Source organism: Manis pentadactyla, chromosome 9 (assembly GCF_030020395.1).
Source record: "Manis pentadactyla isolate mManPen7 chromosome 9, mManPen7.hap1, whole genome shotgun sequence".
Lineage (NCBI taxonomy): Eukaryota > Metazoa > Chordata > Mammalia > Pholidota > Manidae > Manis > Manis pentadactyla.
Genome location: NC_080027.1, coordinates 22,980,827 through 22,998,665, shown reverse-complemented (window position 1 = coordinate 22,998,665; position 17,839 = coordinate 22,980,827). Strand labels below are relative to the sequence as shown.

Sequence of the window (17,839 nt, the reverse complement as noted above, 5' to 3'; positions counted from 1 at the left end):
AACATCCAGCTTCAGAAGACTTTTAAAGCTGGGTGACTTTTCCAGGGAACTTTGCTGAAGATTGTGCTGTTTTTTTCCTGGGGAAATGGGTGGGCAAATGGCTAAAGATGATAAAATGAAGCTCCATAATTAAGGCATTTGCTGAATATGTAGAGATGTATTCTCAGTCAGGTTCCTATTTTTTCCACAGTGACTCGGAGCCCTATTTCACACAAGGGGACACCAGGATTGGAGGAAAATATTGGAAGGCTCAGTATAAGGAGTATGTCGATGCAACTTTTACTCAAAGAAAGAGACTCTCTGAGGCAGAAGCTCATCTTGGAATCCTTGGTAGAGTAACACCATCAGTCATGTTTTGAATGGATAGGGGGAGTTGTCGTAGTGGGGCATATACACCTGGGTTGCCTCTTCTTCTCCTGCCCACATTCACTTTTCTCTGCTTCTTTTCATCTCTTCTCCCTCCTCCTTTTGATATTTTTCAGGCCCCGTCATCAGGGCAGAGGTGGGTGACACCCTGTTAGTGACTTTTGCTAACAAAGCCAACCATGTCTACAGCATTTTGCCCCATGGTGTGGTCTATGACAAGGCCTCTGATGCAGCCCCAAACATAGATGGTAAGTCTCAGCCTGGGCTTTGGGAAGAAACAGGATGAGTAAGCAAAGGGCTTAGAACTAGACAGACCTGGTTCAAATCCTGGTGCCTTCACTGACTAGCCTTGTGAGCTTGGGTAATTACTGCAACTTTCTGAACCTTATATTCTTCTCTATGCACCTTAAGCAGGGCATGCAGGGCTTTAGGAAACCTGAGAGAATTCAGGGCAGGGTCTGGGCCACAGTAGGTACCTAGGAAATGTTAATTCCTTTCCTTTTCCCTCAGTTATGTAATAAATCTCAAAGCAAGCTATGTTCACAGTCATCCCCCTTCTCTAGGATGGAGAGCTTTTCCGCTACAGAATGGGATGTCGGAGGTGAAGGCTGAGGGGAAACTCTGACTTCCAATGTTTTGTTGACATCAAAATCTTACACATGGTCTTTGCTCTATATCTGCCAACAAGTATGTATTTAAAACCAGCATTATGTGTTTACCACTATGTATGGTCTCTCCCCAGCACAGAGTAGGTGGTAAAGACTCTCTACATGTAAGAAAGGCAGCTTCTGCCCAGTAACTGCAGGAACTATCCCTCCATTCATGATACTGCTCCTGGGAAACTCCTGGTCTCCTTGGAAGCCTTCCCTATCACTGCAACAGACACCGTGACTGCCTGGCATATTTCTTCATGCCCAAGTATGAGGCTAGGCCCAGGGCCAGAGCAGGCTTTGCGGTGATGGTGAGGGGACAGAGAAGGAAGGAATGAATGAATGGAGGGAGGATTGCCCCTCCCCAAGTCCACCCTCCCCATCCACAGCTACCACAACACCTCCTGTACCTGCATTCTGTTTCTTGGTCAAAATGCTCACAATGGCTTTCTGTGGCTTGCTGAAGTGACAGTCCAAAAGTCTATGTTTTCTTTTGTTTAACTCAGAAAACTTATTGGGCACCTTTTTTGCAAAGCTCTTGGCAAGATGCAGAGTCTCTGTCCTCGATCTGGAGATTTAATGTGTTCATTGGTGGTATAATGTGAGGGTTAAGTGCAGTCTTTGGAATCAGGCAGCCCTGAGTTAGAATCTCAGATCTGCCATTTATCACTTTGTAACCTTGGACATTCACTTATCCTCTCTATCTTGCAGTTATTTGGGTTATTTCCTAGTTCAGCCTTCTAGATTTCAAACTCTTTGAAAATAGGTTTCTTGCTTAACTTTTTAGGGTATCCTCTGCAGGCTATATCCCATATAGAAGGCACTCAGTGACATTTTATGGATTTGTATTTCATTGTTAAATGGCAGTTGTCACTCTTTTAATATTTGCTAACCCTAGTATTTGAGTAACAAATAGTATCTATGAAGATATTAAATGTAATCTAAGAAGAAGATAATTCTTTGATATAAGCTTCTATCCCATAAAACAACAGCCTGGCAGTGGCCTCACTGGTAGGATACATAAGCAAAAACATCTGTACTTCCATAAAATACAACATCAGAGAAGACAGGCAGGGCTGGAAGACTCTGTCTGATAAGTTTAATGTTCTTGGTTATTACTTTCATTAATTGTTTCATTTATCTCTTCAGGATTTCTGAAGCCAGGTGCACAAGTTAAGCCAGGTGAAACCTTCACATACAGGTGGACAGTGCCTGAAAGTGTAAGCCCAACAGCTGATGATCCCCACTGTCTGACCTACCTTTACTTCTCAGCAGTTGAGGCAATCCAGGACACCAGCGCTGGCCTTGTAGGGCCTTTGCTAATCTGTAAAAAGGGCGTCCTCAATGCTGATGGGACACAGGTAGGCCACTGAAAGTCACCAAATTCTTTTCAGGATTGCATGTTGGAGAAATCAGTAATATGTCTAGAGATTAAATATTAAGAGTCAGTAACAAAAGGCAAATTTTTCCTTCTTTCTCTTGAAATTGACATAATGAGAAATTTATTTTATTTTTTATGAATGTAAGATCTGAATTTAAATTCAATTTTAATATAAATTTAAGATCTGGAAGTTATAGATGTCTACCCAGAAACTCAGGATTTCTGCCTGTTGTGGCTGGAATTTCGTGAACCTCTTTCCCTGTGCATTGCTTTGATTCTAGAATCTTCGGCATCTACAGGGAGAATGTGAATTGGAAGCCTTTCTTCTTGGACAAGGTTTTTCAAATGTGGCTACACATTAGAATGATATAGGGACCTTTTAAATAACCTTTATTCAGGTGCTCCAAAACAATTAAATCAGAATTTCAGGTGATTACAGTACGCAACCAATGTTGAGAACCACTATAACACACCACTGTAAACTGAAAGTTAATCGTTTTGGCAGAAGAAACAAGAAAGTACGTAGATAACTTCACTTAAGAGTCTGTGGATGGCTGCCTTGATTAGTGTGACAAGGCATAACATTTCAAGCTATGACTACATGACATTAAACACACTGATGAAAAGAGGAAAATCCAGTCATTTAACCATTTTGAATTACTTCACCGATAGAAATTACAAGGTTATTTATTTAAATGGTATATTTTATAATGTTTGGACTGTATGCACCCACTTCTGGGCACAAAGGAGTTTCTAGATAGAGGATGCAAACTATCTTGGTCCACCTCAGATTTTCCTTTCCCTGCACAAGGACCCATCCTGAAAATGTCTAAAGAGGCTTAGCATGTCCTTGCCCTCAATAATGCATGTGCAGTAAGACCAAGTAGTTATACTATAACCACAACAATCATATGAGGCAAAGCAGAATGACTATCCTTATTCTACAGCTAAAGAAACTGAGGCATTGAGGCAGTGAAGTGATACCCCAGGAAACACACCTACTAAGTAGTGAAAGTCAGCAATAGAACACAGGACTCTGAGCTTCCAACTTTGTTCTTCTAATATACTAAATACCTGCTTCCCATAGCTAAATACCTGGTAAAGGAATTGAGTGCTATAAAACTTTTTAAAGATAGTTCTCATATTGCCCCTATTGCATACACTTAATGGGAACTTTGAGGTTTGCTAGAAGGACCTCACAGCATGTGGGGGTTTTTGCCTGAGTCAAATACCGCTCTTGGTCACTACACTTACACAAAATTCATGAAAAAAAAAAACAATCTGAAACACCCATTCCCGGGATTTGGCTGAGAGAGGCATCCCTTTGGTCAGACAGAAAGCTATTTATGCAAGAAATATCTAAGAAATACATACGAAACCAGGCCCTCTATAGGTAAAAACTTAGGGCTCTTCTAAACTTAGGCAGTTGAAGAGATGAACATGTAAAGAAGTGTTTGTATCTCCTTCCAGTTAATTGCTAAAAATTCTTCCAGGGATGAATAGATGTCAGAGAATACAATGAGGGGATGTAAGTCCCTTTTCTAACACCTCTGACCTTCCACAATAACTATTTGATCAGACTCCCTACTTCCACACTATCACCTATCTATCCATCCACCCATCCATCTATCCATTCATCTTCATCATTCTGACACTTTTAATTTTGAATAATTTCAGACCTGTGGAAAAGCTGCAAAATAAACTACAAAGAATTCCCATATATCCTTCACCCAGATTCCCCAAATAAAAACATTTACTTCATTTGCTTTATTATTCTACTTTTATATGTTGCTTTTTTTTCTTAACTGTTTGAGAGTAGATTGCAGACATGATGTCTCTTCAATGTATGTTTCCTAAACACAAGGTCACTGTCTGACGTAAATACAGTGTAATGATCTAAGTCAGGAAATTTACCTTGATCAAACCACTTCTGTGTTTAATACTCTCCAGTAGTTCCCTATCACACTTAGAATAAAAATCTACTCTTCTAGCTTAGGCCCTCTGTGCCCCAGCCTCTGACTCTGTTCTTGATAGCTTTCACCATAGTCCCTCATGCCTACTTACACTCCATCCATACAAGCCTTCCTGTTCCTTGAATGAGCCATGCTTACGCTTGGCTTAGGGCCTCTCTACTAGGCTCCCTCTGCCAGGAATGCCTTCCCGGACTTTTGCATGGCTGGCTTTTCTTCTCACTTCTTAAGAAAAGTCTTCCCTAATCACCAAGCTAAAGTCATTCTCTATCACATGACCTGATTTTAACATAACTTACCATCATAGGACATTTTACTTATTTCCTTGTTTAATGTGCATAGTTTATTTCCTCCAACTAGAATGTAAGTACCATGAGCAGAGACTTTGTCTGTCTTATCATCATTTGCCAGATCCATGCCTGGTGTATTACTGATACTCAACAAATATTTATGGTTGAATAAATGAAATACAGGGTAAGCATCCTTACCCTGCAACTCATATTAATAAGTTTAGTTAACAGAAAATGCTGTATTACACACACTCAAACATTAAGTGTGTGGCCTGCAAATAGACACTGAAAATTCCAAGACAACCTCATTTGCAAAATTTATTTATCTACATTTAAGCAGTCAGAGAGTTGTGAGATAGATTAGCGTTCAGACCTCCCAGCTTCCTTGCTGCTGCTGGAGCCTAGAATGTATGAATAGGATGCTCTTCACAAAATAGCTTTGTGCTGGATCACTCAGATGTATTCCATGGGCAAGTGTCAGGGTGGATCAGTCTGTGATGTCCAGGACACAGAACCATTAGGATGTATAGATAGATAGAAAGAGATTCATTATAAGGAGTTGGCTCACATGATTATGTAGGCTGACAAGTTCTAAGATTTGCCGGGTGAATCAGTAAGCAGGACCCAAGAGACCCAAAAGGCCATCAGGTTCAAGAACCAGGAAGAGCCTGTGTTTCAGTTTGAGTCTGAAGGCAGGCAAAAGCAGGTGTTTCATTTCAAAGGCAAGAGGAATTCCTTTCTACTGTGGAAGGGTCAGACCTTTTGTTCCATTGAGGCCTTCAACTGATTAGATGAAACTCACCCACATTTGGGAGGGCAATCTGCTCTACTCAGTCTACTGATTCAAATGTTAATCTCATCAAAACACAGTATCATAGAAACACCCAGAATAATGTTTAACCAAACATCTGAACACCCTATAGCAAAGTGAAGTTGATATAAAATTAACCATCACACAGTGATTGCAATGGGGCGTGGAGGGGGCCTTGATAATATGGGTAAATGTAATAACCACAATGTTGCTCATGTGAAACCTTCCTAAGATTGTATACCAATGATACCTTAATAAAATAAATAAATAACCATCACCCAAGGTCCTATCACTGACCTTCTGTTTCCTGGATTCAGTTCCCATACTCATAGACCCAGTTACCTTCCAAATGACTCTTGGGTGATGAGGTTCTTCAACTCACTTCTTTTTAAGGGTTCCTTCTCATTCTATGAACAGTTGTAATCACAGCTAATAATAAGTTTACATTGACTACTTAGTATTTGCCAGATGTTGTCTAGAGTTCTTTACCTATATTATCTAATTTAAACTTCACCAAAAAATACATGAGATGGGGACTATTCTTATCCACATTTTGCGGATGAGGGAATTAGGGCTCAGAAAGGATAAATCACTTGCCCCAGCATTCACGGTGGATAAGCAGAATGGCATGAGAACCTAGGTCTGCTTCCTATGATCTTTTAAAATATATTTTAAAAGTTCAAACGTCCATGATCTTTTAAAATATGTTTCACTCCTTATTTTCCACCAATTTTTTAATGTTTTATTTTGAAACCTTGCAAGCTGCACTGTTTCTTTCCATAGCCCATCATCTTAAATTGACCATGTGATAAAAGCAGAGAGTGTACACAAGGTATATTAGAAGCATAAAACAAAGAGTTCCCAGAATGTCAATGAAGTTAGAAAAAAAGTAGCACAGATGTGGGACAGCTAAGTGGCCCTTGAGGTTGGCAGACCATCAGAATTGAAGGGATACAAGCATGAAGGACAGAGACCTGTAGAACAAAAGTTCAGATTGCTACAAGGAGCTTGGTCTTGCTTCAAAGTACCAGGAGGGCAGGGCCATGAAGGGCCATGAAAGGAGGCTTTACAGGTAGTCAGGAACCAGATCACCATGACTTTAGATTGCATTGTCCAGTTTAAGGAGAGATGGGATAAGATGGCATTGCTGAGGATCCCACTGGAGCAGACAGCAGGATAAAGACTGGACTGGAGGGGAGCATGTCAAAGAATAGAAGACAGTTAAGGACAGAAAATACAGTTACCTCTCTGCTTCAGCTTTAAAGAAAAGCATATTTTAGCAACTCAGGATGCTGTGGTCAGACATGCTCAAATAGATGGACTAGCAGTATACACAGTGGGAAATAATCCATAGTCCCCTCATTATCAACTCAAGTTAACATAATTTAGCAAAGTCATGAATACATTATTTCACTCAAACATGTATTGAGTGCCTGCTTTTCCAGGCATCTCTCTTAGAACCAAGGAAACAGAGGAAAAAAACATCCCTACCTTCGCAAGGCTACATTGCAGTGCAACAACAGTCAAAAAATATAAATTCATAAGTAAAGTATAATTTCAGGTGGAGTTAAGTACTGTGAAGAAGAGTAAAGAGTGAGTTTGCAGGCTGGGTGGAAGATGAGTGACTGTTTTAAACATGGTAGTCAGGGAAGGAACCTCTGAGGAGGTAACATTTATGCAGAGAATTGCATGGTGTAAGGGACTGAGACAGGAAAAATCAGGGAGAACCTTCTAGGCAATAGGAACAGGACATGAAAAGGTCCTGCAGCAGGAATGAACTTGGTGTGTTCAGAGGAGAGAAAAAGGCCAGAGTGGCTTGAGTAAGCTAGGAGATGAGTAAGAGGATATGGGTCAGAGAGAGAGAGAGAGGCCAAGGCCAGGACACGGAAGCCACCGTACAAGAATAAGATAGTGATGACCAACCTGACACCAGGAACACCACAGAGCAGGAAAGCTTGTGAGCAGGAACTTAGTTCCTCTGAGGAAGTCACATGGGGTGGAGAAGGATATAATGAGAAAGATGAATTTCTGGAGTGTAGAATGAGTTTACATGAACCTTGATTTACGAAATGACCCAGTAAATCTATGGCTGATGTTGATCCTCATTTACTTTGGGTTAACTTTGAAAGTTAAGTATGGTTAAGAATTCCTCATTCATTTCTTTCTTCTCTGTAGAAGGGAATAGACAAGGAATTTTACCTGCTATTCACAGTCTTTGATGAGAATCTGAGCTGGTATATTGATGAAAACATTCAGAAGTTTACCTGGCGTCCCTTCAGTGTTGACAAAGAAGACAAAGAGTTTGTGAAGTCTAACCGTATGCATGGTATGAAAAATGATTTTCCTTCGTATAAAGAAAAGATGTAATTGCATTCGAGGTGAAAATGTTTGGAATGCTTTAAATGTATTAATTTTGGTTTCTTGGGTTTTGCTCTTGGTTGTGAGTAAATTATTTCATGACTTCAGCCTCACAAAGTATGATGAAACCTCTCTATCTTCCAGAGCTGTTGTGAAACTTAATTAATACTTCCAAAGCCCTTTATGAATGTTAGATGAAGCAACACAAAATTTGAACTAGCGAAGATTACAGTACATTATAAATACAGAAAATTACTGACAAAATGCCCTCCCTTGGGTTCACAATAACATCATTAAGTCTGATAACCCGAGTCATAATTGGAGAGAGTCATTATACAGCAAAGGATGTCTTCTCAAGTCATATAAGTGACTGTCTAAAGTGTCAATTTGTAAAATACCAGTCATTCCTATCCCAGATCTTCATTTAGAGGAATTACTTAATTCTCCTTCTATGTCTCTTTTACATCAGTTGTTAACAATAGCAAGTTACCTTGTAATTGGTCTAACACAGGATTCTTATTAGTCTTGGGCACATCACCAAAGGTAGCGGAGTGATGTACAAGTGCCCAAACTCATATGCCTGCAAGACGGTGTGGTCAGCAAAAGTTCCTGAAGCAAACACTGTCAGATAGGTGCTACACTGCTTGTTTTAGGAACCTCTCTCTATTGCTTTTGAAACATTACGGGAAAATAACAAAATAGCCCTTAAGCTTCTCAACCCACAGAGAAGTTCACAGAAGTCCAATGTCCCAAGTGACCCCAGCAACCAGCTCACAGACTGCATGATCCTGAATTCTCTGTTCCAACAGAATCCTTTCTTGGAAGGATGGAAAACCCAGAATAACACTTTTCAGTGTCATCTTCTACAAAAAGCTTTGTTACAACTGAGTATGAAATTTGTTTCCAGTCTTCCTAGTAGCCAATAAAGAAGGGAAACTGAACTAGAAATTAGGAAACATAGTAATTCCTTAGTGGAGAAACTAAGTTGCAAAGGAAATTTACCATAAGAGAGAGCTCTTATGTCTCAAAAATATTAAACAACCTAATGGACCATGTCAAATCCAGCCCCATCCTGATTTGGCAATGCGAAATACATTTTCATATTTTGGACATGCAGAATATGTCATTTTTCAAGCAAAAATCAAGGAAATTAATGTATTTTCATTTAAATTTCACATTAACTATAAATCAAATTCTACATCTATTCTCGTTTGCATGGAGTAGGAGGAAAAAAATAGCAACAAGAGCAGAGACACAGTGCTCACGTGTATATGATACTTTGCATTAAACCTATTATGTAATCTATAATCAAAGGTGTTTGTTGAAAGAATGAATGTTCCAGAAAGACAGGCTTTAGAGTTTCAAAGCAAGAGAAGGTTCTCCACCAGCCAGTCAAGTACCAAATTATTAGCACCTCTATTATAATCTTATCTAAAAAGAAATCCTGCCATTTGCAACAACATGGATGGATCTAGAGGGTATTATGTTCAGTAAAATAAGTCAGGTGGAAAAAGACAAATACCATATGATTTCACTCATTTGTGGAGTATAAAAACAAAGCAAAACAGAAGGGGCAAAACAACATTAGACTCATCAACACTGAGAAGTGACTAGTGGTTACCAAGGGGGAGGGGGAGGAGTGGGGGAGCGGGACTGTTGAACCACTGTGATGTACATTTGGTAATAATAAAAAATATATTTATAATGTTATCTTTTTAACATTTAATGGCCCACATTTAGATAATAATTTATTTGCAACAGCATTACCAAAGAAATTTTTTTTTTTTCAGAAAATGTGATGTTCTCAGAAGCCCCAGGGCTTCTTGGAATTTGTACTAATAATCCCAGATATTTGAGTAAAGTTACCAAGCACCACTGGTTCTGCAGATACAGAAATAAAAAGTAATTTTATTTGATAATGGGATTATAACAGAAGATCATTCGTGTGTATGATAGCTGTTCTTTCCTTTCGGGCATTAGTAAGGAGTAGGGGCTGGGACAGAGTCTTTATCTCTCTAAGAGACATCAGGCATGAGCCATAGTTATGGGCAGTCACCCCTCAGACAGTGCTGTCCAGTCATGGCATTCATCCCACACAGGGTGGGTAGGTAGTTTCCAAATTCTTCTCAAGGCACTGCTCCAGATAGCACAACCAATCGATGAGGCTGATGTAAAAGATGAAAACAATTTGTATTTCTAGAGATACAGGGGGCCTTCATGTCTAAGTAATCCCTATTCAAAGTCCCTTCAGTTAGTTTATTGAAATAGGGAAATAAAAGTTATGAAAGGCAAAATTATTTACCCAAAGACTAACCTCATAAACCTAGCATCCCTCTCCCCCTGCAAAATCCTTCTCTACTGCCCAGGCATGCAAAGATAATGTCAATCAATTGCAAATCTTTTAAATGATGCAGGATTCATGAAATCAGTAGATGGATGTCTGATAATTTCTAGACTCAAATGCAAAGCTATTGGCAAATGAAGATCTGATGAAATTCAGTGAATTAATAACCAAGGAAGGGACACTTTGCAAGGGAGATTACAGGATGAGAACCGAAAAAGAAAATGATTTTCATATCAAGAGCATTACAGAAGATTTTGGGGAAATTGGTGACATCCATAAATATTTTTACAAGATTGACGTCCTTTACACACTGTACAACTGAAATGTGAAATGAAGGGTTTTTTCATATTATGCCATCAAAAAATTTAGTCAGAAAAACTTACTCCAGAAAACACCCTGAATTTTTCTTTATTGATCCTTAGAATTCATGCCCTTATGTATCCATTGTTTATGACATCTCACAATTTTAGTACATATTTTTTGTTGTTGTTGTTGTTATCATTAATCTACAATTACATGAAGAACATTATGTTTACTAGGCTCCCCCACTTCACCAAGTCCCCCCCACAAACCCCATTACAGTCACTGTCCATTAGCGTAGTAAGATGCTATAGAATCACTACTTGTCTTCTCTGTGTTGTACAGCCCTCCCCATGCCCCGCCCCACATTATACATGCTAATCGTAATGCCCCTTTTCTTTTTCCCCACCCTTATCCCTCCCTTCCCTCCCATCATCCCCAGTCCCTTTCCCTTTGGTAACTGTTAGTCCATTCTTGGGTTCTCTGATTCTGCTGCTGTTTTGTTCCTTCAGTTTTTCTTTGTTCTTATACTCCACATATGAGTGAAATCATTTGATACTTGTCTTTCTCCACCTGGCTTACTTCACTGAGCATAATACCCTCTAGCTCCATCCATGTTGTTGCAAATGGTAGGATTTGTTTTCTTCTTATGGCTGAATAATATTCCATTGTGTATATGTCCCACATCTTCTTTATCCATTCATCTACTGATGGACACTTAGGTTGCTTCCATTTCTTGGCTATTGTAAATAGTGCTATGATAAACATAGGGGTGCATATGTCTTTTTCAAACTGGGCTGCTGCATTCTTAGGGTAAATTCCTAGAAGTGGAATTCCTGGGTCAAATGGTATTTCTATTTTGAGCTTTTTGAGGAACCTCCATACTGCTTTCCACAATGGTTGAACTAATTTACATTCCCACCAGCAGTGTAGGAGGGTTCCCCTTTCTCCACAACCTCACCAACATTTGTTGTTCTTTGTCTTTTGGATTGTGGCGATCCTTACTGGTGTGAGGTGATATCTCACTGTGGTTTTAATTTGCATTTCTCTGCTGACTATATATTTGTTATTCATTGTTAATTTTGGTCTCCATTCTAAATTGATTCACTGTATGACCTTTCCCCAGTATTATTTACTCTCTGATAATAAGGATTGTCTGCAAATAATTTGAGCTTGAACACCCCCATTCCCAGACACCTTTCTAATCTTTCACTAAGATGATGTACTTCCAGTATGTCTATAAAATTGTACAGTCTCTAACTATCTTTTTCCTTCCATTTAGCTATTAATGGCTATATGTATGGCAACCAGCCAGGCCTAACCATGTGCAAAAAGGACAGAGTTTCTTGGCATATGATTGGAATGGGCACTGATACCGACATGCACGGTGTTTATTTTCAAGGGAACACCATTCACTTCCAAGGGACTCACCATGACACCCTGGCCCTGTTTCCCCACATCTCCAAAACAGTGTTCATGCAGCCAGACCATGCAGGTAAACTTGGCCGGGCCATCTCAGGTGACTTTCGGCATGTACTCTTAAGGTTCTCCCCCAGAAGAAATTAGTCAAATTCGGGCACTTTATGGCATATAGAAAGAGAGACAGTCTTGATTAGAATCAGACAATCTTAAGTATTTGATTCCAAATACCTAGTATAAAGGACAGGGGAGAAGCATCTAAAAATAATATCAGGAAGTAGAGTGAGAGTCCGCATCCACCAGGCATGGACATCCCCGTGTATGCTTCCATGTTATGGATGTGGCCTGGTTTCTCTTCTCTAGAAACTGATAGTGGCCTCCTGATAAGTTATTTGGGGACCTCTCAATTTTCGTTCTGTTGGGCACCCCTGGTTTCCCCAGAGTGCAAGCTGCACTGGGTCTGAAGTCCATGGAGGACCCACTGAAGAGCCAGTACCTGTCTCTTCTTTTAGAGAGTGCTGTGCTAATTAGATCATTGTGGCATTTTTATAAAAGATACAGAGCAACACCTGGCAGCAGATGGTAACTATCACATGAAAAATCAGGATAACAAATACTATGGGCATTCAACATGTTCCTCCAACGCAACTGCTTCATTAGTCTTAAAAACAAACCAACGGCTACCCAAGATGAGTACTTGCCAACTGCCTCCTTTATGAATGGATGTCTCCTTCTTTACTTCCCACTGGAACTGCAGTTTAGATCCCCCTCAGTGTCACAGGTTAAGGATTTGAGAACTTTTGTCCAACAACTGGCTAAGACCAGGAGCTCTATCATCCTTGCCTTATGCACTTCAAATGTTCAACCTTCCCACATTAGTGTAATTGATCAGTGATGAATCACCCAAACCAAGGGATGCCTTGCACACAATGATTTTTGTTTTTTTTAAAATACATTCTTCAAGACCAAAGAGGGGAGGGCAGGGAAACAGCCAAATAGTTTTAATCCATAGAAACAGTCATTCAAAGCTAGAGTTGGCTGGGATACTTTTGCAGACTAACCTACTTATTCTAGGGCCTTGAGTATGACACCGATGCCCTATAGCCTCCTACAGAGTTTCATAACAATGTTCTCTGGCTTATGTTTGGTGGCGATTATAAATCTGTGACTTCTTGAAACTTGGTCGCTTCACCAGTTCTTGTCCCATATCTATAAGCCAAAAAGAGTGCCCATAACAAGGGTGGACTGTAGGCTGCAACTCAAATATTTTCTCTTTATTTTTTTTTGAATGACTTTATTGAGATATGACTGATATATAAGAATCTGTGCCTATTTAACTTATACAAATTGATGGGCTTGGAGATATACCTGTGAAAACAATCCCATAAATCATGGCCTTAAACTCCTCTTTGTTCTTAAAGGAGATAGTTCCTCAACTATTGGAGAACATGATGAACACATAATTTGCTGCCTGGAAAAAAAAATTGTATCTCTGTGCATTACCCTAATCACCTCTAAGAGCAGAGTCTACTAGAGGAAGGGAAGATTTATTGACCTGATGATTTTACTAGAGTTTATATCTTTCAATAATTTTATTTTATATGATTTTATGGTGAGTTCAATTAAAATATATGTACCCGATTCCAAAGCATCTACAAAATTCAGTTTAAAAATTACATAATTCTGTTAAACACGCTGTTGCTTTATGTAGAGAAATCTAGTTGATTTCTTTCCTTTTTACTTTTCATCTGGCCTAATGTAGCTACTGGTAATGAGAACCTCCTTTGCTCAAAGGCTTGATGAAGTAATACCTTTGGCTTTAATACACCTTATATGTGTATTGCATTTTATAGTTTATGAAACCCTTTAGGGCAAAATACATGACTTCAGAAATGTGGCCTAATTTGAACTTTGTCTAAGATATTAATCTTACAAGTAATTACTTCTTTTTAAACTGGGATCGGCTAAGAAATCATACCATCAGTAGTTTTCCAGGAGTGACTACCTTCCCATAGGTATGTGTAATAGGGAAAACCCAGAGGAATAATTTCTTGGCAGCAACTTCGCAAGTTTTGTTTTTTCATTACAAATGAATTTCGGATGCCAATTTTTACCTGTAAGTAAATCCATTCAAAGTAGTTTATTCTCCTTAATGTCTGGTTTTCAAGTACTATATAAAAATGATTTTTAAAAATCCACCATATCAGTTATTTACTTTGGAATAAAATATATAGGTTCGCTAGCAAACCAACCCCCAAAAAATCGAGTGCCATAAACAATGCAACATCATTTCTCTTCCAGGTATTTTCAGGGTGTTTTGTTCCACTCTGCACCACTTCAACAGAGGCATGAATCAGATATATGAGGTCAACAGCTGTGGCAACAAGGACCCTTCTGAGCAGCCTTATGGGATGATAAGAACCTTTTACATCGCTGCTGAAGAGGTAGAATGGGATTATGCCCCTAACAAAAACTGGGAGTTCGAAAAGCAGCACGTGGACGCAGGAGGGGAAAGCTACCACAGGTGAAGCCGCCAAGTCTCTCGGGTGGGATTGCTCATGCTCTGTAGGTATTTATCAAATGTGGGAGCCTAAAAAGGCCTTGGTTTTGCCAGCACAATTCTGGCGGGTAGAGACTTTACTATGAGCACCAAAGACTCGGAAAGTTGCCCGTCTGGATCCCGGGAAGGGAGTCTGAAGTTATTTTGAGGGCATTCCCACTGCAGGCTCAGTGCACGCCTGCTGGCAGTGGCTGGTTCCCAGTGTAACCATAGAAAGAATGTATGTGTTTTTGAGTGAGTGCCGAGGGTTTTAGGGAAAGAGGCTGATCCCACAGTGACAGTGGGACTGTGAAGCCAAAACGGTGCAGAGGGAGGCAGAGATGCTGCACAGATCTGGGATGAGAAGATGGGCTGCCGGAGCCTGAGGACAGCAGGGCAGGGAACTGTTGGCAGAGCTCTGATCTGGGTGGGGACTACCAAGGAACAGGTAGGAGGCACTGTCTTGAAAGAGATCCCAAGCTGGGATAGGAAAAACAGGTCTCTCCACTAGGCCCTGCACCCAGAAAGTCTGCAAGATTGGTCCTCCCATGGAAGCTCTGTCAGCCAGGGCTAAGCACCACAGCATCGGCATGCCTCAAGCCGTGGGCAGGCTTGTAGGCATGGAGCCCCTATGCCCCTAAGCAGCCCCCCGCCCAGGGCACACTGGGATAGAGTCAAACAAGGTAGGTACTCACCTGCAGACCTCCTCCCCAAAGTCCGCACCCTCCACTTCACAACGACCCCTGCCTGGGTATCACTGTTCCCATATGCAGAACAGGAGACTGGGTGCAGGGTTAAGTCTTCCCATTAGTCATTGGCAGAGTTGAGCAGACTCTTTGAAGGTCAAATTCATATTCTCACTACCAAGCCCTGTGGATTTTTGTGCCCTTGCTGCTCTTTGTTCTTTGTCATCACTCTCCCTCCGCCCTCCCCAGACTAACCATCTCTGGCCATGGCACACACCAGCTCCTCCAGACCTGAATGTTCCTGATCTTAACATGATTTTTCTTCTCTTCTTACTTGTCTCTGTTTTGAGGGTTCCAACTCCTGGACAAGAGAGTATAACAGTGCCACCTTATGGATAGATGAAGAAACAAAATGACTCCTCATTTTTAAAAAGATTTGTCTCAAGGACAGGATGATTTAAAATTCATTCCATTATTCACTGACCCTTCTGTTAAACCAGACACCTCCCCTCCTACAAAGTATATGCTGCCAATAGAAGCTAAAGACTGATACTGGTACAGTGAAAGATGAAACGAAGAGTAATTTGGCCTTTGCTAAAATGATTATTTCATTAAAAGGCTGCTATAGCGAAATAAATAGTTGTATAATAATTTTGTCATGTGTAGAATCTTAGCCCTTGAGTGTTTAAGAAATAGAGCCTTCATGATTTTCTTGGAACTTGATTTTGAGCCCTCCATTCACCTGGGCTGCCAGGGAGCTCTAGCTTCAGTCTTCTGGGATTGTGTCCCAAGTTGCATAGAAAGATAGAGGGTGCTGGGTATGTTTGCACCCTGCCCCTGACACTCTGCATATTTCCCATAAATAGGTAGAAGCAAGGTAAAATGAGAGCATGTTCACATAAACGGAGTACAACACATTTGTAGATAGTAATGCAGTACGGAACTGAAATGACCAGTTCTCCTAGAGTCACATCTGAGTGACCTCTGTAGATAGGAGCCAAGAGACAAAGGCCCATCCTGCACCCCAATTGTTATGCCTCTCCCTTTTGACCCCATGGGGCACATCTGGTTTTTCAACCACCTGTTGGTAGAGGTTATCCCTGAGACATTTACTGTCCTCGTAAACACTGCCTCACCTTGACACCCTTATCTTTCCCTGGGGCCTCCTAAGAACACACTGGGAAGGCCTCAGGATCCCAGAAAGGCAGCAAATGGGACCATCAGCACAATGCCAGGGTTTGGGCAGTAGGAGGGAATTCAAAACGATAGCTTAAGCTGCTATGGAGAAACAAAGCTGTGTTCCTAGTACTCCTGAGCCTGCAGACTGATAGGCGTGTAATGTAACTAACCTGGGACATGAGATAATAACACTGCCATCTATTGAGACCTGCCATGCGCCAGACATTTTGCTAGGGTTTTCACAAATCCCGTCTGATATGACCCTCCAACACGCATATGATCTGCTTGGACCCAGCACCTCCATGAGGTCTTAATAAGATGATGATAGAATACATGCTTACATGGTGCTCAGTATGTGCCTGACATAGTGCTTTACAGATTTTAACCCAAACCCTCACACCAGTCCTGGGAGGAGGAAAGCTGGGGGACAGGAAAGTGGGGCTCCAGAGGCTTCTCACTACTGCACAGGTTACTAGGACTCCTGGAAAATCCCAGTGGAAGAACAATTCTCTTCCCTTGGAAAGCATACAGTCTAAGGTTGAAAGTGAAATGCCTACTGTGTGCTAGGCATTGTACAAAGCGCTGGTGCAACAGTGCTGAGAAGGGCAGATGAGATCCCTTCCAACACAGAATTTCTGTTTCATGGGGAAGCCATTAGAACAAGTGTGTTGAGTGGGACAAGTGCTCTTCAGGGGAAGTGGAGGGTGCAGCAGGAGCTCAGGGCAGGCACACAGAGCCCCCTCTGGGGAAAAGGAGGCGAGAGGGCAGGCAGTCAGGGAAAGCTTCCTGGAGGAGTGGTCTTTGTCCTGGGACTTGAGGAATAGGCCAGTTGAAGAGGTGGCAAGTGTGCTCTTGGCACAGGGAGTGGCACATGGAAGGCCTTGAGGCGGGAGGGCACATGGTGCTCAAGGGAGTGAATGTGTAGAATGACCGTAGCATAGAGTGTGTGAGTGCCGGGGATGGGAAACGGGCTTGGGAAGTTGGTAGAGGCAGAGAGTGAAGGGTGTGAGAGCTAAACCGAGGACTTGGGCACTGCGGAGCCATGAAAAAGGTTTTCAACAAGACCAACTTGGCTGAATTTACAGTTTGGGGTCACTCTGCCTTGAGTGTAGAGGGAAGGGGGGAGCACAGGTTGCAGGGAGAATGATTAGGAACAGTTCTAGTTGATACAGATAAGGGATGGAGGTGGCTTAGATTAAATTACAGGCAGTTTAACAGAAGGAAATGGAAGTATGAGAGAGACTCTATTTTGGAAATAAAATTGATAGATTTTTCTGTCTTTCATTGTGATCTATACTGGTGATCGATTAAACATATGGTAGAGCCTCATTATTCACAGACTCCGTATTTGTGGATTTGCCTACTTGCAGAAATGTGTTTTAACCCTCAAATCAATTTGCTCCTTAGGGAGCAAACATGTTAGATAAGCTTTGTTCAGACATGTGTTATCGTACTATTACCGGCCATAAGTTCAGCATTAATTAGCAATATATATTAAATAATGTGTCTTTAAACAGAAATAGGTTACATATTTATTTTATCTGTT

The 17,839-nt window shown here is 40.9% G+C and overlaps 1 protein-coding gene and 1 long non-coding RNA gene across 4 annotated transcripts in view; one reads left to right on the top strand and one right to left on the bottom strand.

Annotated features, from left to right (window-relative positions):
- Nucleotides 1-17,839, bottom strand: part of LOC130684857 (uncharacterized) — a 134,167-nt gene that overhangs the window by 85,098 nt on the left and 31,230 nt on the right. The window lies entirely within an intron of this gene.
- The window catches only part of HEPHL1 (hephaestin like 1), a 77,662-nt gene that overhangs the window by 38,374 nt on the left and 21,449 nt on the right, over nt 1-17,839 (top strand). For all 3 annotated transcript variants that reach the window (XM_036923303.2, XM_057507109.1, XM_057507108.1), the window contains 6 exons: nt 191-330; nt 483-614; nt 2,166-2,377; nt 7,644-7,794; nt 11,753-11,965; nt 14,191-14,413. In XM_036923303.2, coding sequence (XP_036779198.2) covers nt 191-330; nt 483-614; nt 2,166-2,377; nt 7,644-7,794; nt 11,753-11,965; nt 14,191-14,413 — 1,071 coding nt within the window. The remainder of the gene's footprint in view (nt 1-190; nt 331-482; nt 615-2,165; nt 2,378-7,643; nt 7,795-11,752; nt 11,966-14,190; nt 14,414-17,839) is intronic.